Source organism: Cynoglossus semilaevis, chromosome 1 (genome assembly GCF_000523025.1).
Source record: "Cynoglossus semilaevis isolate Cse_v1.0 chromosome 1, Cse_v1.0, whole genome shotgun sequence".
Lineage (NCBI taxonomy): Eukaryota > Metazoa > Chordata > Actinopteri > Pleuronectiformes > Cynoglossidae > Cynoglossus > Cynoglossus semilaevis.
Window position 1 is genome coordinate 14,087,108 of NC_024307.1, and position 18,714 is coordinate 14,105,821.

The 18,714-nt window shown below is 41.5% G+C and overlaps 2 protein-coding genes and 1 long non-coding RNA gene across 9 annotated transcripts in view; 1 reads left to right on the forward strand and 2 right to left on the reverse strand.

The window, feature by feature from the left end:
* Positions 1–371: 371 nt before the first annotated feature.
* slc18b1 (solute carrier family 18 member B1) lies at positions 372–7,844 on the reverse strand. 4 transcript variants are annotated; one of them, XM_025057011.1, is made up of 13 exons: positions 7,678–7,844; positions 6,546–6,697; positions 5,423–5,518; positions 5,270–5,343; positions 4,678–4,825; positions 4,308–4,464; positions 4,091–4,227; positions 3,738–4,003; positions 2,394–2,489; positions 2,193–2,267; positions 1,993–2,086; positions 1,157–1,203; positions 372–1,018 (listed from the first exon to the last, which is right to left on the reverse strand). In XM_025057011.1, the coding sequence occupies exons 1-13, from the start codon at positions 7,754–7,756 to the stop codon at positions 958–960; spliced, it is 1,482 nt and encodes a 493-aa protein (XP_024912779.1). In that variant the 5' UTR covers positions 7,757–7,844; the 3' UTR covers positions 372–957. The 4 variants fall into 4 exon arrangements, with proteins under 4 accessions (XP_024912779.1, XP_024912777.1, XP_024912775.1 ...); XM_025057009.1 differs by lacking the exon at positions 7,678–7,844 and having other exon boundaries at positions 3,738–3,829; positions 3,902–4,003; positions 6,546–7,033; XM_025057007.1 differs by lacking the exon at positions 7,678–7,844 and having other exon boundaries at positions 372–1,015; positions 6,546–7,033.
* LOC112487242 (uncharacterized) lies at positions 2,489–17,804 on the forward strand. The gene is made up of 4 exons (XR_003050168.1): positions 2,489–3,087; positions 15,893–16,049; positions 16,357–16,500; positions 17,703–17,804. It is a non-coding gene; the product is annotated as an uncharacterized LOC112487242 (long non-coding RNA).
* The window catches only part of tulp4b (TUB like protein 4b), a 12,321-nt gene continuing 1,977 nt past the window's right edge, over positions 8,371–18,714 (reverse strand). For 2 of the 4 annotated variants that reach the window (XM_025056974.1, XM_025056980.1), the window contains exons 3-15: positions 18,168–18,440; positions 17,717–17,845; positions 17,342–17,503; positions 17,074–17,254; positions 16,785–16,892; positions 16,308–16,474; positions 15,806–16,030; positions 15,471–15,705; positions 15,066–15,189; positions 14,814–14,958; positions 14,315–14,636; positions 10,740–14,032; positions 8,371–10,454 (exon numbers count right to left, since the gene is read on the reverse strand). In XM_025056974.1, coding sequence (XP_024912742.1) covers positions 10,338–10,454; positions 10,740–14,032; positions 14,315–14,636; positions 14,814–14,958; positions 15,066–15,189; positions 15,471–15,705; positions 15,806–16,030; positions 16,308–16,474; positions 16,785–16,892; positions 17,074–17,254; positions 17,342–17,503; positions 17,717–17,845; positions 18,168–18,440 — 5,481 coding nt within the window. In that variant the 3' untranslated portion in view covers positions 8,371–10,337. The remainder of the gene's footprint in view (positions 10,455–10,739; positions 14,033–14,314; positions 14,637–14,813; positions 14,959–15,065; positions 15,190–15,470; positions 15,706–15,805; positions 16,031–16,307; positions 16,475–16,784; positions 16,893–17,073; positions 17,255–17,341; positions 17,504–17,716; positions 17,846–18,167; positions 18,441–18,714) is intronic. The other 2 variants (XM_017036415.2, XM_025056983.1) reach the window with 2 other exon arrangements.

Genomic DNA, 18,714 nt, shown 5'->3' on the forward strand with positions numbered 1-18,714 from the left:
ATATTTACTTAATAAAAAACCTATTTAATACCTAGTACTGTTGCACTTGGTCTGATGTGCAACCTGAGGCACCCGGGCCACACTTGGCTCTTTAGCCTTTTTAAGTGGACTTCCTGTGAGAGTTCATGTAAACAACAATACCAGCGATGGCTCATAAATATCCAATCAGCAGTCAGATACTTCAGGTACTGACCTATCAATGACTGTCAAAGACTGGAATACTTTTTTCAAGAGGTACACAAAAATTTCAGACACAACACACACGTCACAATACAGCAGGTCTTCGACTTACACAGATTAACTTGATTTTGGCTGTATTTTTTTAAAAAGTACTTTTGTCACTCATCTGCGCTAACACAGTGGAATTTTAAAAAGTACTTTTGTCACTCATCTACGCAGTGGAGTTATAATGAAGAGCAAAAAGTTCCCCCAAAAAACCCCCAACACAAACGAAAAAATGTAAATGTAGCACAATCCAGTGCATGGCAAACGTAAACAAAGCTGACATATTCGTCATACGTTTTAATTTAAGGAAGATGATGATGTAACCATGGACCAAACCGAGGACTTCCTGTGTGAGGTCCATGGGTTTTTATAGTACATTTATACAATTCTGTTGTCCAATAAGCATTGTTGAATGTGAAGGCTTAAGGGCAATTAATCTGTTGCCCCAGCAGAGTCTTATGATGCAGTATCTACTGCTGTATCTGTGAAGCAAATCAGAGAATTTGACCTTGACCTTCAGAGATACACAGCTTCCTCTGAAATCCCATTTGTCTTCTTCAGGCTGATCCTTCAGGATCTGGTATGATTCTTAACCTCTTAGGGGGTGGGGATTTATCCAAATCCTTTCCTTGTGGCTCACGTGGTCTCATATAAGGCCTCATTATTGGGTCTTCCATTCAAGTATTAAAATGTGATGTGTTCAGTGTCCAGACAGGAGCTGCAGGAGTTGTTTTATTCAGACGTCAGCAGTGGATAATGTTCACATCCTTGTCCACTCTCATTATCTGGACTGCTTTAATTACAACAGAACATAAAATAAAATGTCAAACTCAGTGAAAAGAGAACACAAGACTTCATTAAAAAAATACTGTGCATTAAATGTCCTGTTGCCTAGGAACAATCTCCCGTATTCTTAGTGGTTGTTAATTACCTTTGTCGAAGTCTCTGAAAGAAACAACACACAGCAAGAAGAAGAGCCTGGGGGGAGAGAGACAGTGACTTTCATGTGATCAGCTGCTGAGACAGGAAAAAAAAAAGAACTTCCTTTCTTCAATTATTTGTGTAAAACTGTTGACTTCTGACCTTTTACCAGGCTGCGACTAAAACGAACATTGATTACGAAGTGAGTCGAATAAAGACAGCCATTGAATGTGTTGCATCAGGGCGACAGCATGAGGCATTTTTATCATCTGTTCTTGGTCAAACCGTAGTTAATCTCCAAACCAGAGAAAACAGAACGTCTGCTGTGTTTCCTTTGCTCCATGTGTGTCCCCTATTGTAATGAATGTGAAACTGTGAAGATATGTGGAAATAACCCTCTTATACAGTGTAATGAAGTTAAGATAACTAAGATATGAAGTTGAATTATGTAAAACCTAACTGGAAATGTATACCACCACCCCAACAAAACATTTGCCAAGAAATATCTAGAAGTTAGCCGAATATTTGCTAAAAGTTTTCAAATATGAAGGGAAATTAAGTTTAGAATTTCACAGGTCCGCCTGAGGTTCATGCAAACAGTGCAAAACTCGCCAAAAGTAGCTAAAATGAAAATAACGAAAACTTTGCCATAAATGTGGCTATTTTAACTAATATTAATCAAAAGCATGCTGTTTTTCAATAAAGAAAGGTAAAAGTTGGGAATTAGGGAAATACGTTTAGGAAACATTTATTTAAACAAAATCCTCACTATTATTATTATTATTGTTATCGCTCTCGTGACAGACAGGGTTTACTCCTGATTCCTTCTCATGATTCAATACTCACAGCCAAAAACGTTAAGCCTCCTTGGACCGCAGCTGCCCACTCGAAATTCAGGTTCTGTGTTATAAAACCTCCAACAATTGGGCCATAGAACATCCTTTAAGAGAAAATCACAAAAAACAGTATGTGTAATGACATTAAGTACAGAAAAATCTCCTTGTATTGTCTCTGCTGTTATCCACATGAGGTCAGCGACGACTCACCCCAGGCACCAAACTGCACTAAAGAGTCCAGAGACCATTCCCAGAGTGCTTAATCCTTCCTGAAATCCCTGTTTGCTGTGAGGTAAGTAAATGTTATGACACGGATTGATACAGGCTGAATAGTGGAAGCTGGGGTTATTTTGCCATCAATAAAAACAAAATCTAAAATGATGTATGAAGGAAGGAGTTGTTGAGACTTACTATGCACATGCGATGATCTCAGGGAAGGTGGGGATTGACGACATGCCCAATGAAAACCCAATTACACTCAGCATGAGCACCAGCAGCCACAACTGACTGTGGGCACATGGAAACACAGGTCACATGGTCATAGAAGGGTAAAGACGTGACCAGGATAGAGACAATATCTGGTCAATAATAATGCAGCTGGGTCTGGGATGGATGCTGCTGACACATTCAAACAACCATGTGCAGTAAAGATGAAGGGATTTTAAAGGAATTACATTTATTGACCACATCGACTCCATGTCAACTTTTCTCTAGTAATCTAGTGCTCTTTTGTCGTTAGCTAGCTAAGTGGAAGTTTAGGGTGATGTGTAAAATTGATTTTAGTAAATAATCAGTAAATAATCCGGCACACGCAGCAGACGATGCAATACAGTCTTCTTATAGAACATAAGGTATATATAGTGTTGATTTTATTTGGAACAATAATAAAATTATATGAAATGTATTTAATTTAAATAAGCTGTTTTTGTACTAAGAGTTGTTGAATTTTTATTCATTTCATGCAGATTTTTGGTCGACCACTGGGTGGCGCTGCGGCCTGTATTGAGTTTGAGATGAGCGCCAACTGTGTGGGGAAACTGTGACGTGACTTCCCGTTTTTATTCTGTGTTGAGCCATGTTCAGAAGCTGTGAAACCTGTGTTCAGGTGAGTTGAAAACTGACACACATCACCGAAGTCCGAGCCACAAGCTAACACGCTCGAGGATATTGTGTGCGACTGATGATAATGCGCACCAAACATAGCACCAAAATGTTTGTTGTACTCCGTACTGGCGGCGAAATATTCGAATGTTGACGAAAAATATCGCCTAGTTTGCATTCTTTGGGTCATTACGATTACGCATTGTCATAAACTGCCTGTTGTAGCGTAGCAGGGTATTTTAAATACGTACAGAACGCACGGGCGACCGTCGTTGCTTACGACGGATGTCGGCAAATGTTGCGCAGGGCGTTGATTGGCTGTTGGGAAACACGCGAGAGCTCGTTCTAAAGAAAGATGCTGTCGCGCTTATAACTAAACGTAGAAATCAAATGTGGGGGTTAAATACAAAATACAAATCCCTGTATATGAATAAATTAAACAATAATTTACATGTTGCCCCATTCTTCTTATTCCATTCTATATTTTATTTTTTAGAATCTCATTTGTGAGCTTTGTTCTTGCTTTAATGTGTTGCTGTCAAATGAAGCTTCAATCTAAGAAATTGACAAAAAGGAACCTAAAAAGGAGGACTGAGGCTTCACATTTAAATATGATTTTAAATCAGGGATGTTCAAACTTTACTTGATCCTCACCTGGGGATGTGAAGGAAAGGAACCGGACCAAGTAGCCAGAACCCAGCAGCCGTTGTGACACCTCCTGTCACCATTAACCAACCGCGGATCACCTTATTAAGACAGACACATGAAAACAGCCCATATAGAAATAACACAGACATTGATACTGTCTTCACACTCACGGGATATTTATCAGTGAAATAACCAAACAGTGGGGAGGCTATGCAGTACGACAGCGACAAACCCAGTGCGATGAGTCCCACGTAGCCGGGAGAGAGAGCAAACTGGTTACAACAGAGAGAAGGAGACATTTTAGATGGGATACTGGGAAGCTTTATATGTGCAGCAAGTGGTTCAATGAGAAAAGCTACCTTGTCAATTGCGTAAAGTGCCAATGTGGTGTCTAAAAAGCCCAGGCCAGCGCTCATAGTAAAAATAACAAAGCAGATGAGGACAATTTTCACATTGGTTAGAAGCTTCAAGAAAGAGTCTTTGGAGGGATTGGCATCTGAGTGGAGAGAAGAAGAGAAATACAACTAATGGTAGAAAAATAAATCATTTTAAAACTTTGATTTTCTCAACTGATACCTATGGTGGGCAGGACGTAAATGTTAAAGGGCACCATGATCAACAGGAAGAATCCCAGAAGCATGAACGGCACTTCATATCCAAAGGACTGATACAACCACCCTCCAACAGGAGGCCCCAGAATTAGACCAAGTCCTGTGAAAATCTCCAAAAAGCCCTGAGGAAAAACAAAAATGTGAAAGTATTCACACAGAACTGCAGACTGTCATTGGGTCTGTTAACTATTAGCGCAGTACTGCAGCAACCACAGCTCCAGGGAAACTGGAGAGACGTAACCCAGCAGCCTGAGTGATAATGCTTTGCTTGTTTGCTGATGATTCCACTGTCTAAACAACATGCCAGGGAGACGCACAAAGTCGTCAACACTCACATAAACAGTTGCCACATTGTCGGGGAATATTTTCGCTGTCACTGCAAAAGAGGAAGTCATGGCTGCAGCGAATCCAAAGGCATCGATGGACCTCACTATGAGACACAGTGCGATGAATGGCGGTCCTGAAGGAACACGGTCGAGGAATCTGACAGGAGGTCATGGAAGAGAGAGTTTAAAAGTGACCACATAATAAAAACTGACTGAATGTCACCCTTACAACCCAGTAATCCTGAATATAAGATTCTTTTATAGATGCTTTTTGAATGTAGTAAGGTAAAATGTACTTTCTATTCTTTTCTGGTCTCCAAATCACATCATCTATAGTAACGACTTTAATCATGTGAATTTATGACATTATTCAAACAAATCTACGACTTTATCCACATATATTTATGATGTGAAAAATTGACTTAATTCTTATGGACTTAACAATTTGTCCTTCTAAACGTTTTACTTTTTACAATTATACTTCTAAACTTTTTAAAAAACATTTTTTAATCCTCATTGTTACACTGTAGTATGAAAGACAAATTGCACTGGTGAAATCATCTGGGTCCTTCAGAGGAGGAGGGATGGAACTGATACTCACCCAAATGCAATGGTGCAGATTGATGACACAAAAAGTCCAACTATTAGCATGCGCTTTGCACCAATCTGGACAATCTGATTGGACAAAGAACAAAAGGAAACATGTTGCAGTAGAAATAAAAAGCTGTTATGAGGAATAATGACTTCTACTCACATATCTTCCCATTATTAATGAGTTAATTAGGTTGCAGATGGCGTAACAGCCGAAAATGAGACCAACGTCAGTTTGACTGGCTCCTTTCTTTACAGCCTGTAGAGATAAACGGTGGCAAAGACCTTTGTTAATATTGGTACAGCAGTTAATAAATCCGATGACATGAGGTCTAAAAGCCCACAATGAAGGTCTGGATACCAGGGAAATCACCCAGCACAGGCCTACTGACTTGTGAATAAAGGTACTAGATTAAATAACTAGCTGCAAAATGAGATAACTAGCCCAGTGTTTCATAGACTTTGAAAGACAACTTGTATCAACAAGAGGATTAAGAAGAGAATTAACAATCAAGCTTCATAGAGGAACTCGTAAAAGGAGACTGTATTTTAGGAGTCTGCAGAAGGAGAAGGGAAGTACACGTGGTAGGACAGGAGGTACCCTCTAAATAGCTGGGTCTTTTTTTGAAGATGCAGGGACGCCTGTTCTGGTAGTGCTCGTTAGCTTATCCCACCAACGTAGAGTGATCTATGAGATGCCTGGATTGTCTGGTACCAGGTGCTGGGACTGCGAGACGACATTTCTCAGACGAGCTGAGTGGCCGTCTGAGAACATAAACCTTCATCAGGGGTACTTAAGGAGGTAGAAGCAGACCAATGAAGTACCTTGCAGGGTAACATTAGCGGTTTGCATTTGATGCAGGCAGCTATGGGTAGCCAATGTAGCTCAGTGCCCTTCTAGGCTAATTTAAAAACAGACGCGCTGTCGTGTTATAGACCATCTGTAGGGGTTTCGTAGCACACGCTGGGAGTCCTACTAGAAGGGAGTTGCTGTAGTCGAGGCGGGGATGACCAGGGGCTGTACCAGGAGCTGGGTAGCCTGTTGGTGTAGGTATGGCCTGATCATCCTTAAATAGAATAGTGTGAACCCACAACTGATCAATCATGACATCACGTTTCTTGCTTCTTAAGATAAGGAGTCAGTCTGATGGAGATGATGTAGTATGGTTGGCATGACTGGAAATGTGTGGAATATCAAACAGGAATATGGCTGCAGTGCAGGCAAAACTAATACATACAGTAAAAAAGTCTTGTTATCTTGTGATTTAAATGAGTGGTCAGCTCACCTCGGTGGGAAAGAAAGGACCTAATATTGAATAGCACATCATTGAACTGAGGTTGACAGACGCCGAAGATATGAGAGTGAGAGTTTGACGTCTGGTCATTCTTCTTAGGGAACTCCCTGTGGATGCAGGTGCAGTGCTGTTCTCTGGTGTCACTACAGAAGAAGAATTACAGTTTGTTTTTATACTCACTTTGTTTACACTGGCAGAAATACTCAGAATCCTATTGATCTTTTTAGAGCAGGCAGTTTTTGAGGAAGATGAAAAGACTTTAATGGAGATTTCAGGAGAATTCAAAGAACCAAGGAATAATTCAAACAACGCTGTCATGTCTAGGATAGACATAAAGGTTTATCATTCCTTTCTATGCCTCTTTAGTTAGAACAGGCGTGTGCAATGTAAAAATAACTACTGGCTCAGCGTCCCTGACGTGATAATTAATAAAATACCTGAATATATAAATATATAAATGTTATAATGTGTTGCATCACATGTAATGTAAATATTACCAATGATTAAACATGGCATGTCATTCAGAGTAAGAAACAAACAGACAATTTTAATATAATGTATATTTAACAACAAAAGAAATGTGTCATTATTATATTGTTGAAGGTCTGAATATGACACTATCATAGTATTCAGTTTTTATAGTACAGTAGATAATATATACTGCACTACATCTGCATAATATCATATCAAGTTAGAATATGTGTCATATACTATTGAATATTATACTATATTTGACAAAGTATTAAATTACAGTATAGCTATCTACATTTGTTGTAATATAATATTAATTGTATAATAACGGTATAATGCTACATTGTGTATTCTATGTTTAATCTGAACATGTAGAAGTACGTCTTATATTATAAATATTTGATGCTGCAGTATATCTGTAGTAGATGTATTTGCAGTCAGGGATTGGCTCATGCTTCTCACTTTTTCTTTTCTCTACTGAATTTTAAAAAACTCACATATTATTGGTAATACACAATAATTATTGGGTATGAATGTATGTTTACCCCGTTTCTATTCAATTTTTGAAATAAACTAAACTGAACGTTAGTGCGCCGCAACTTCTTGACTTCGGTACATGTACTACATTATAAATGTCACCAGTGCAACTAACCTGTTTGCTCGGTATCACCGTTCTGTTCCATTTCCTTTTCTCTTTTTCGATTCCCCTCGTTTATTTGAGAGGAATTCATGTCAGAAACTCGTAAAAGTCGATAGACACAGTAAACAGCGCAAATACCTCAGACTCCGTAACAACTCTGAAAGCAGAGCACTTCAGCGTGATTGCTTAACATACAACGTCCTCTCAGGCCTTCAGAATAAGAGTTGTAATTTCCGGTGGCGACTAACGGTTGCATTTATCGTGTGTATCGTGTTTAATGTATTCAATATGTATAAATGTGATCGCGTTTATATCACATTATTAGTTAACTTTATTTACAAAAACAAACTCAAAAAATAACGTTTCCATAAATATTTCAACAACATAATAACCTTTACCACTAATTTGTATTTTGCAGGTCAGCTTAAAAAATAAACTATAATGAGAGCCACAAGCTTCAAAATAAAAGTCAACATCTACTAGGGTTAATAAAACAGGTGAAAGGTAAGAGGGTGTGTGTTTTTTATTCTTTACTCTTAAACATTGATGCAATGCATGGATAATCACATTGTGATTTATGTAATAATTATTTATTTCACAACAAACACAGGAAGAGGAGTTCTGCACTATGAGCAGCAAACATTTATGGATATTTCATCAGATATTAAAATGTCAGACAAGAAAAGAAACACTTCCACCGAGGTATTTGGAACAATAGGTTTTTATTTGACTTAACTCAGCCTATAGGTCGATTATGGTCACACCCTCAGTTTTCCTTTATATAATAACAGAAACACTACTAATCATACAACCTTCTTTCGGCAGTACTGCTGATAACTGACACACACTGTCTCTAACATCACTGCACTGCATTTGATGAAAAGCTCTATGCCTTATACAATATGTCCTGTAGCCTTGCTCAAAATAATGTTTTTCAAAGTATGCTTAAAATCAAATAATTTACGTGTTTTTCTCTTGTTTCTTTATACATTAGCACCAAATCTACACAGATCTAATATGTGGAATTTGGCACCATTGCCATTTTTTTCAAAAGTTTAACACAAAACATTTTTTGCAACATGTTAAAGTAAAAGTGAAGTACAAAATTGCTGAAATTAGCAGCGTATACAGCGAGCACATTTCTGTTACAAAGCATATAATGTTGTTTGGTCACTTACTCTAAATACACAGTGCAAGCAGCAAAATGTTTTCTTTTGCAAGTATAATGTTTGTTCTTAAGTTAGCGTTACTGCACATAATTTCTATCGAAAAGCAGCCCTGATTCCAACGGTGCAAACCACTTAACATGACATTCAAAGGAAACTTAACACCCTTACACAGACATTACAAAGAGTGGAATGAACCCAGACAATCTCAACCAGGAAATTATTATGACTAAGGATGCGATCATGTTTTTGAAAAATATCCTACTGACCCACCATACAACTAATCTACGAAGGTCATAACACAGAATTGATGTACTGTGCAGCCCACTCACAACTAGATTCTCTGGTTCTACACTCTTTTTACCTTACATAGGTTACCATCGACCATCTTTGGTAAGATTTGGTCGCATCGTAGACCACATAGTGGATGCCAGATTTTATATCCAAACGGCCTGTAATTTGTTGCTGCAGATGGGTCAAATAAATTTTCCTATGCGGGTAGTTAAATTGGTTTTTCTGACTAGTAAATGCCCTTTCATATCAGGTCACAGTTGGGCTGTATTTGGCACATGGACCACTACTGACAATGTCAGCCATTATGGGGAAAAGAAAATTAACAAATTAACTATATAGACAGAATGTAAAACATTTAGAGTATAATGGCTATGATTTATGTCTGATTTGCTGTGTAGTGGCCAAAATATAATGATTTATCAAAATTATTTCCTTTGGAACACTTCATAGAAGTCACATGGATAGAAAATATAAAAACTATGACTGAATACTACTCAGTTTTCTATAATAAACTGAAGACAGCTTCATAATCAATATAGTGAATACATGTATTCTTCTAGCGCATGTTTAGTGAAAAGAGCAGCAATATATTTCTATAGTCATAATAGAGCTTTAACTAAATGTATTTCCTAAATTAGATTAAAATAGCGCAGTTTTCTTTTTATATCAGATATGCTATGGCTTTTCATTATTTATATGCAACTTATATTTTACTGCAAGCCATAAAGTTTGCTGCCTATTTAATAGAAAAACATGAATTCTTATATATTTGTTTTACATGAATTCTGCTTGATAGTCGGTGCCTCTAAATTGCTAAAGTGTCTTCAGTGGCTCTAAACCTCTGTGGATGTCAGAAATGGATTCTGATGCATACTTAATGTTAATATGTGTTAGTTAAAGTTCTGTTCAATCGCAGTTAAATTAATAAAATTCTTCATTCAATCCAAGACTTCAAATTCAAGGATTCAGTTTCCATCTATAAAGTCCTCAAGGTAGAAACGAAATCCTTTGGTAATGTTTAACAAACTGCCATAAATGAGTCACATGTGCAAAACAGACTGGTACAGTATATCACTTACTCTTTTCGGACCAGACACTAAAACATCGATGCATTCTCCAGCTGCACCCCCACATAGACACTGTGCAGCATCGACAAGAACAAGTAACCTTTTTTTTTTTTAATTCGTCCGTCAACGTCAATGAAGTATATTTTCATTTTAGCCTCTGAGTCACGTTGGCCAGGGCAACAGCGAATGCCTGCACTGCTGAGAAAGGATACTGGAAATCCAAGATGTAGGCATTGCCATCGATGCGGCCAAACTGCATCACCTAAAAAAAGGAGGGATACCAGGTTGAAAATAAATAATAGAGTTTTGTGTATAATGTGTACACTTTATAAAATACAGTATGATGGATTTTACTGTAATGATTGGCTGCCATTTGACTTTTTCTAGGACAGTGACGGCATCCCTGGCTTTACCTCGCCTGGTTTGGTTAATTAGCTTATGTGAAGTTGTGTAATAAAGGTGCCGTCAGATAACTTTTATTCTATTTTTGACATTATTTATTTTTTATCATACGCTGTTGAATAAATATTTATTAATAACAACTCACCTGTCGGCCATCCAACTCTATCTGGAAGTTCTTTGCAGACTCTTGCGTTACTCTTCCTCCAAAGTCCAGCTGGTAGACCTGTGTAGCCTCATTCCACAGAGGTTGTTTATTGGCCATAATGTAAACAAATCCTTGGCTGCCTAAACTGCGGTCTTCTCGTTCATTTGCCTTACGAGACTTGATCTCTTCCAGCTCACTTGCCATGCGCAGGCTGCGTTTGTTCTTCCAGCTCTTCTTACTACTCTGGTTCTGGTTCATGAGCTCATCACCACTAATGAACAGCTCTGGCTCGCTCTCAGAGCTGTCCTGGAATTCATTTGTGGTTCTGCTCATCTTCTTGGTTTTGTTGAGTTGCTCTCTCTGGCCCTTGGGTTTCTTCTTCTCTCTGCTGCCAAGCCTTGGGCTGGAAATGAGTGTGTTAAAGTCAGACAGTGCTCGTCCTTCCTTTCTGGACTTGCCTTCAGAGACATTGGACATGTTGGCCTCCTCGGCCCGGCTGTCCAGCCTCTTACGACTCTTCTTACTGAAGCGCTCTGACTCCTGCGGCACAGGGCTCTCGTTCAAAGATGATGGCTCTGCAAAGTTGTTTGCAGACTCTGTCAAATCATCTGTTGCACTTTTGGATGGGGGCAGCTCAGTGGGGGGAGGGGGCGGTGGCAGAGGGNGAATTGGTTTTTCTGATATCTGATGGGTTTTGGTTGGGAGAGGAGGTGCTGGGGGGTCCTGCATGGGAGGTGGAGGGGGACAGGGATAAGGGTTCCATGGGTGAAGGCTGACAGGGTGTAGCTGCAGTCCAGAGCACGAGCTTGCTCCGGGATACATTGGAGGCAGGGGGCAGCAAGCCAGGTTAGCCAAATTTGGAGGATAACCTGGTGGCAAGACCAGACTGGGATCCTGCTGAGCAAAAGGGACAGAACCAACTACTTCATTTGGAGAGCACTGTGGGGGAGGGTTATGGAGGGTCTGAAGAGTTGGCGCTGTGTGGCTTACACCTGGAGGAAAAGGTGACAGAGATATCTGGTATCCAGAAGGGAACGTCAGCGTGGACGTGCTTGGACTGCTTGGCGGTTTAGTTGCAAGGACAAACGGAAGGCGGGTCATGTCCAGATGTTGAGCCTGACTGAGGATGAGAGGAGGTGGTTTATGAGGTCCTGGAGGTGGGGCTAGCATGGTTTGCTCAGGGGTGAGCCAAAACTCTTCTGTCGTGGAACTATCCCATTGGTAAGGTGGTGGACGTTTGACTGTCAAACTCATGTCGCCAAGGGTCAGCTGACGTACAGACTTTTCAAGGTGACACTGCTGATTTAGGGTCTCGTCTTCAGTAAAGGCAGAGTTCACATACACAGTTCTGTCCCTGCTGTTATCAACTGTACCCAAGAGGCTGTAGGAGGAGTGGGAGGTCAAAGGTGAGGTGCTTTTTGAGTGGACAATAATGGTACTGTGATGAGCACCTTTTCCTGAAGGAAAGTCTTGCCTCACTACTGTTCCTCCTGCAATGCCACTACTTGACGTTCCACCTCCACTGACACTGACACTTGTGCTGCTGCTGTTGCTACTGCACTGTGTGCAAGTGTACAGAGCTGTGGGCACCCTCTGTTGGTAGCTCAGAGCTAGTGCACTGTTTATCTTAGCCTTGGTGGGAAGGGTCCTCGAGCTCTCCATCATCTGCGGAACTTTGAGGCTAACGTCCCTGCGATCACGACGTAGTGTTGCATGAATTAGGCTGTTTTCAATTCTTTGTGGAGGAGGTAGTGTGGCAGTTACTTGATTGGCCGGATCAGGGTAAGGGGGAGGGTCTCCACTTGGTATTGAGTATCGAGGGACAGAGAGGCGACTCAGTGTGGCTGAGCTGTATGGCAGCTGGATTTTTTTGTTTTCTGAAGAGGTGACCTTCAGAGTAGCTGAACCGTTCATAGCGTATGCATTTTGGTTTCGAATGAGGCGCCGTCGAGGTCTACAGACCTCCTCCACATTACCACTGCTGTCAAAGGTAGTGATCCTTTCATACCCAAGAGGTGTGGGATACTGTAAAGTGATGGGACGAAGTAAGAAGTCGTCCTTCTTCAAACAAGATTCAGGTGCCAGAATGCTTGGACTGTCACAGTTGGTGACAAGAGTCTGAGACGCAGCAGCGGCAGCTGTTGCTGCAGCTGCAGACACGACAGTGCCAGGATATGGAGGAGGAGGATTCACCTTCCTCATCTGAATCTCCACAGACATATCTGAGTCACTGAATTGGGGCGGTAAAGTCCGTGGCAAACTCAGCTTCAGAGTGTGTCCATTCTCGTTCCTGTCAAGACCCGGCTCGGTGGTGGGTGCAGAAATCTGAGGCAGCAGGTGCAGCTGCTGTATGGAAATGGTTGGATATCCGGTTGGAGGAGGAGGCAGTGACATTTGCATCTTTAGCTGCTGCTGCATTTGCTGGTGCTGCCTCTGCATCTGCTGATGCTGCTGCTGAATCTGTTGGTGCTGCTGCTGAAGCTGCTGCTGCTGCTGCCTCATCTCCTGGATCTGTTGGCGAATCTGCTGTTGCTGCTGTTGCATTTGCTGCTGTTGCTGCTGCATTTGCTCATGCTGCATTTGCATCTGATGTTGCTGTTGTTGGATTTGCTGCTGCTGCAGCTGGTGGTTTGCCACGTGCTGTTGACTTTGCGGTTGCACCTGGAGTTGCTGATGTCCCTGTTGTTGTTGATGCAATGTCTGTTGGTTGTGCAGTTGGGTGCTCTGTTGATGTTGTTGCTGCTGATGCTGCTGTTGTTGTTGCTGCTGCTGCTGCTGTGACTGTGACTGATGTTGCTGCTGCTGCTGTTGATGATGATGGTGCATCTTCTGCTGTTGCTGCTGCTGTTGCTGTGTGTGCATTTGCTGCGACTGTTTGGAATGTTGTTGGCGAGGCTGCTGCGCATGGGACCGCTGAAGGTGAGGCTGAGGTGGGGGGTGGTGAGGTGGAGGTGGGAGAGTACCAGGAAGGAGTGGAGCCATTTCCAGTCCACTGAAGATCACCTGACCGGGGTTGGAGTATCTACTTGGCACTGGGTAAGGTGATGCAACTGCGTCCTGGCTAGGATCAGGGACTGGTACAGAGGAAGCAGCCGCGGCGGCTGCCGCTGCCGCAGCAGTGGCCGTAGGGTTGGTCAACACATCGAGCTGAATATTCTGATTGGCCAGAAGGGATTGAACCAGGCCAATACTCTGAGTTGGTGACATGGCCTGAGCTGGACTGTGAATGGGAGCAATTGGAATGTTGACTGTACAGGGAGGATTGTCTCCTGCCACTCCAGATGGACCCATCACTAATTAAAAACACAGAAAGGAGAACAGATGTGACTGAAGGTGAACTTCACACATTTACCACTAACTCCTCTCATATCAATTTGCCTCCGGCGTTTTAGAACCCAGTTACATGAGGTAGAATTTGACCCCTACAAAATGGAACATTAGCCTAGCTTTCTTTGTACACTGTCTTCCTCAACATTAACAAGACACACATTACTCCTCTTTGTACACTGTCTTCCTCAACATTACACACATTACTCTTGAGGAGAACATGCAAAACAGATCCTCTGTTTTCACACCTGGTAAGTCGTCCTCATCCTCACTGAACACATTAGGATTGAACACAGGCAGACTCATGAAGTCATGAGAAATCTTTCGGACTTCCGGCAAGAAGATTGTCATCTGCCTTGGTTGCAGATGAAGTAAACTGGTCTTGTAGATGACTGAAATACAGAGGGGAGTAAAAGTCATGATAAAATCCCGAATAATTACCAGGGTAATGTGCATGTACTGGCACAAATACCTACCTGCACCTAGATTGACTGGGAGAAATGAGGCAAGTCCAACAATTTTGAATTTTGTCCCCCAAATATTGGATGTAACTTGAGCAAGGTAGTTGTGCTTTGGTTGAGGAAGAAAAAAAATAATAAAACAATTAAAAAAACTATATTATTATTATTTTGTTAATGTTTGTATATTTATCTTTTTTTGGCTTACTTGCTATATACATATATATATATTTATACGTTTATATGTGAGTCACTATAGTAAGTGGACAGTAGTTCTTTCATATCTGACCTCTGTGATTCCATCCATGGAAAACTCCCTCCGTGTCAGGCTGGGAGATCGAACCGGAGGCTTTTTTGACGATAACCTTGGTGACCTTTGGCCTTCTTGATTGGACCGTGTGAGTTTGGGAGATTTTCTGATTTCCATTGTCATCCTTTTAAAAACAAATGGGCACATTTATGTTGTTGGTCAATGTTGGTAAAATAGAGCAATCAAATTCCAGGCCTGTTATAAACAGCTGATGTGTGGTCTTTGGCTGACCTGTTTCCCCGAGATAACTTTGGTGACTTCTTTCCCACCCATTCGTCACTCAGCTCGATGTCACTGGAGTCAGAGCAGTTACAGCTGTCGGTGTAAGAGATCATGTGGTTCACACACACTTCCTCTAAGAGAAGAAAACACACAAATGAAATCAAACACAGAACAATACTGTTTTTTTCTGTTGAGTCTAGGGGCCTAAATGAAACAACTTCAGTGCAGCAGATCATGACCCACAGACTAGTCCTCAGACCAGGACACGTTTACATCATCATCAACACCTGGCCCAGACTTTTTCAAGTTGACTGATGATTTTCCGTCTTTCAGTAGTTTGCTGCTATGTTCTTGAAAATACACACACAGTCCATCTGTCAATGTTCAGACTAGTGGTGTCATTAGTATTCCCACCTGCTTTACTGTCAGATTTTGGATCCATGATGACAAACTCAGGTCGTAGTTTGCTGATCCGTCTTCCTTTCAGAATGGGCACCAGCCCGCCCAAATACTCCAGGTACAGAGTGTAGCAGGGTCCACCCGCCTCAGGACTGTCTTCTGCTCTCTTCATGGTGCAGTGGAGTCTCTCGTTCCCAGAGGTGGGATAGCTGACAAAGTCGCGGATGTTGTTGGGGTCAGGGATTGGAGGCTAGAATAAAGAGAGGAAAAGGCTGTGAGATTCCTGGACAAATGAAAACATGACACTGTTTACAGTAGTCTGAGACCATGTTGTGCAGACAACAGCCCACCTTGATGGTTGGGATGAAAGCAGTGGTAACATAAGAGCAGAGCAGAGAAGGCATGTTGAGTTTTCCCACGTCCTTCTCCTCTCGCAGGGCGCTGGCGATGCCCTGCTGGCACAGGAGCTGAAGGCTGGCCACCCTGTGTTCCACACGCACCACGTACAGGGCTGGACCGCAGGCGAGGAACAGACGAGAGTCTCGATGACCCCAGCAGATGGTGGTGATGGGCCTCTGGAAAAACACATTCCAGGTAAAATTATCAATGGTTGATAAAACTGAATTTTATATTTTTGTTTAGTTAGCTTTTTGTTAACATGAAGCTATTGTTATTCTATCTTTTGTCAACCTTTATGCTGAGCAACATTGTATTTAACAGTGACTAATGTTTGACCATTTACGGTCTACTAGTTTGTCTATATTTTTACATTTAACCATGCGTGTCTACATGACGTTGAAGCACTTTCTGTAATCAGACACTAGAGCGGCCCCTATTGGAGACTTGTTCCACCTGAGCAGGAGTTTCCAAAGTGTAGATGTGTTCTCCTTGGACATTGTAGAACTTAACCAGGGCGTTTCTCGTGATGGATGCACAAACTGAGTCGGCAGGAAGCCCATGTTTCTCCATACCGGCCACAGCCAGCAGATCTCCCTGTGAACACCACTGGGCCTCAACATCTAAGGAGATTTGGAAATTTACAAAGGTGAGTGGCTCATATTAGTAAATTATTCAATAACCTATTAATAAATATCTCACTGAAACTACCATTTGCATTCATTTTTTTGCCAGACAAATTCAAATTAAATTTTATTAACATATTGAAATTTTAAACTTCAAATGCATTTTCTAATAAGTCAGTTTTATGTAGATCGAAAACCTTTATAGACTGATGACTTTGAACTGTATGCAGTACATGTTTGGAATCTTTAATCTGCTGTGGTGATTGTACAATTTGCTTAAGCTTAAGTGGTAACAATCTATTTTTACCTTTTAGCCCTGAGCGAATTATAGTAGGAGAGAGGTCGTCGTAATTGTTCATCAGACTAATGTCTCCTGATAGAAAGGTGACAGTCAGCAGAGGCTTCACTCTCCGCACTGTACCAGGAAAAACAAATGAAAAAAAAAAAAAGGATCAGCACAGAATAAAGAACAGCCATGTACTGTGAGCTTCTCCGCACTGTACCAGGAAAAACAAATAATAATAAAAAAAGGATCAGCAGAGAATAAAGAGCAGCCATGTACTGTGAGCTGTTTGGGTTTGTGTTTGTGTTTGTACCTAACGGCAGGATGTTTTCGTCCGAGTCTGTGTCACTCTCTGTACTGTCTTCCACCAGGAAGTCAGGGCAGTTCCAGGACATGCTCACGATCCCATCAGACTCATGTAGCAGAACATGGGCGAGCATCCGTCCGTGACAGTCCATTACTATCACCTGACCGTCTGCTGTTCCAAACAGGACCTGGGGGAGTCGGTGTTTACCGAATTTTGATTAGTGGCAGTAATATATTATCTTAGACTGAAGTCCCGATAACCAGATAATGTCAACCTGTTGGTCATCAGGTGTCCAGATGCCGCAGGTGATTTGACTCTCCAAATTAATCTCCGAGGACCAGTGTCTCTGTCCGCTGACTGAGCCGACCAACACAAAACCGTCCCTGTACGCGATGAGAGCTTGAGTGCCATCATGTGACCACGTGAAGTCACTCACCTGACGGAAAAGACAAAATAACATTCTTACATCAAATACTGTAATACCTTGAAAAAAAGGGGTTTAACCAGAGGTACACAAATGTCCCCGAGAAAGATGTTGGAAATTGTTGTTTTTTTGTGTCCTTGCATCAGCATAAAACTACAAAGAGTTTCCAGTTAAAGTGACATAACTTCACAGCTGCTCTGTATTCCCACAGGTATCAGTTCTCACCTGAGCTCCTCTATCGTTCACCAGCTCCACAGACCATCTGCCTTCATACTGGATCCACACAAAAATCCCTCCTTCCATATCACAGGTGGCCAGCTTCTGAAAAGGCTCGTTCCAGCGCACCAACACAACCTATAAAAAGAGGCAAAAAAAAACAAAACACTTAACATAGCTATTTTTTTACACACGCACACACGCAGGTGAAAGCCTTGAGTGGGAAACATAAAACGTTACGTTCGTTCAGGAGACACAAAATGGAAGAAAAGTCAGAAACGATTTTAATAAAATAAACAGTAGACATTTAGTCAAATATTTTAACTAAAGCTAAAATGCTAAAACATAGACCCAAAAACTAATAAAGTAAGACCTAATTCATGGACCACATAAAATACTTTCCAGAAGCCATAACTGGCCCACAAGCCAGATGTTGTTCATATGTAACCAATGGTAATACCTCACTGTTGTGTCCCCGCAGGTTAAAGTTGATTCTCTGTGGCGTGCTCCTGTCCCTCCTGCAGTGACTGGACGTAAACGTCACCCCAACCACTCCTCGCCCGTTCCCCGTTGCGAGCCAACCCTCCTCATAGTAGCGTCTCCGGCACACCGGCTTGTCCTTCTCGCTCTTGGGGACCCGGCCTTTCCACGAGAGGCAGAGGATGTTGGAGTCGCTGCAGAGGATGGGACCATGTTCCACGGCAGCCAACATCCCTACACAGTGACCAGGCTGCTGAGGAGCGCAGCAGCAGAGGAGGCCCAGTGAAGCTCATTTAGTCAGTACACAGTACACACATACAGTACCAACAGTTTTAGGTGTTAAGAGAAACATGTTTTTTTTAATTATTATTATTCATTTTTATTTAGGCTGACAGTTTAATTACAGCCTGAAAAACTTTTTTTCATTTTAAATCATTTCAACAGCAATTTGATCAAATCCGTCTTTTGACTACATTCAGCTTTTTATTTATTGATTTACATATTTAAGGCAACATTTTTGTTCTTTG

Bases quoted from the DNA above. Each gene is read 5' to 3' on its own strand.
- slc18b1 (XM_025056999.1), bottom strand. From the start codon at position 6,887: ATGTCTATCCTAGACATGACAGCGTTGTTTGAATTATTCCTTGGTTCT. The intron at 4,004-4,090 runs GTAGCTTTTCTC...TGTTGTAACCAG, and splicing joins CACTTTACGCAATTGACAAG to TTTGCTCTCTCTCCCGGCTA. The intron at 1,019-1,156 runs GTAATTAACAAC...TTGTAATTAAAG, and splicing joins TTTCAGAGACTTCGACAAAG to CAGTCCAGATAATGAGAGTG.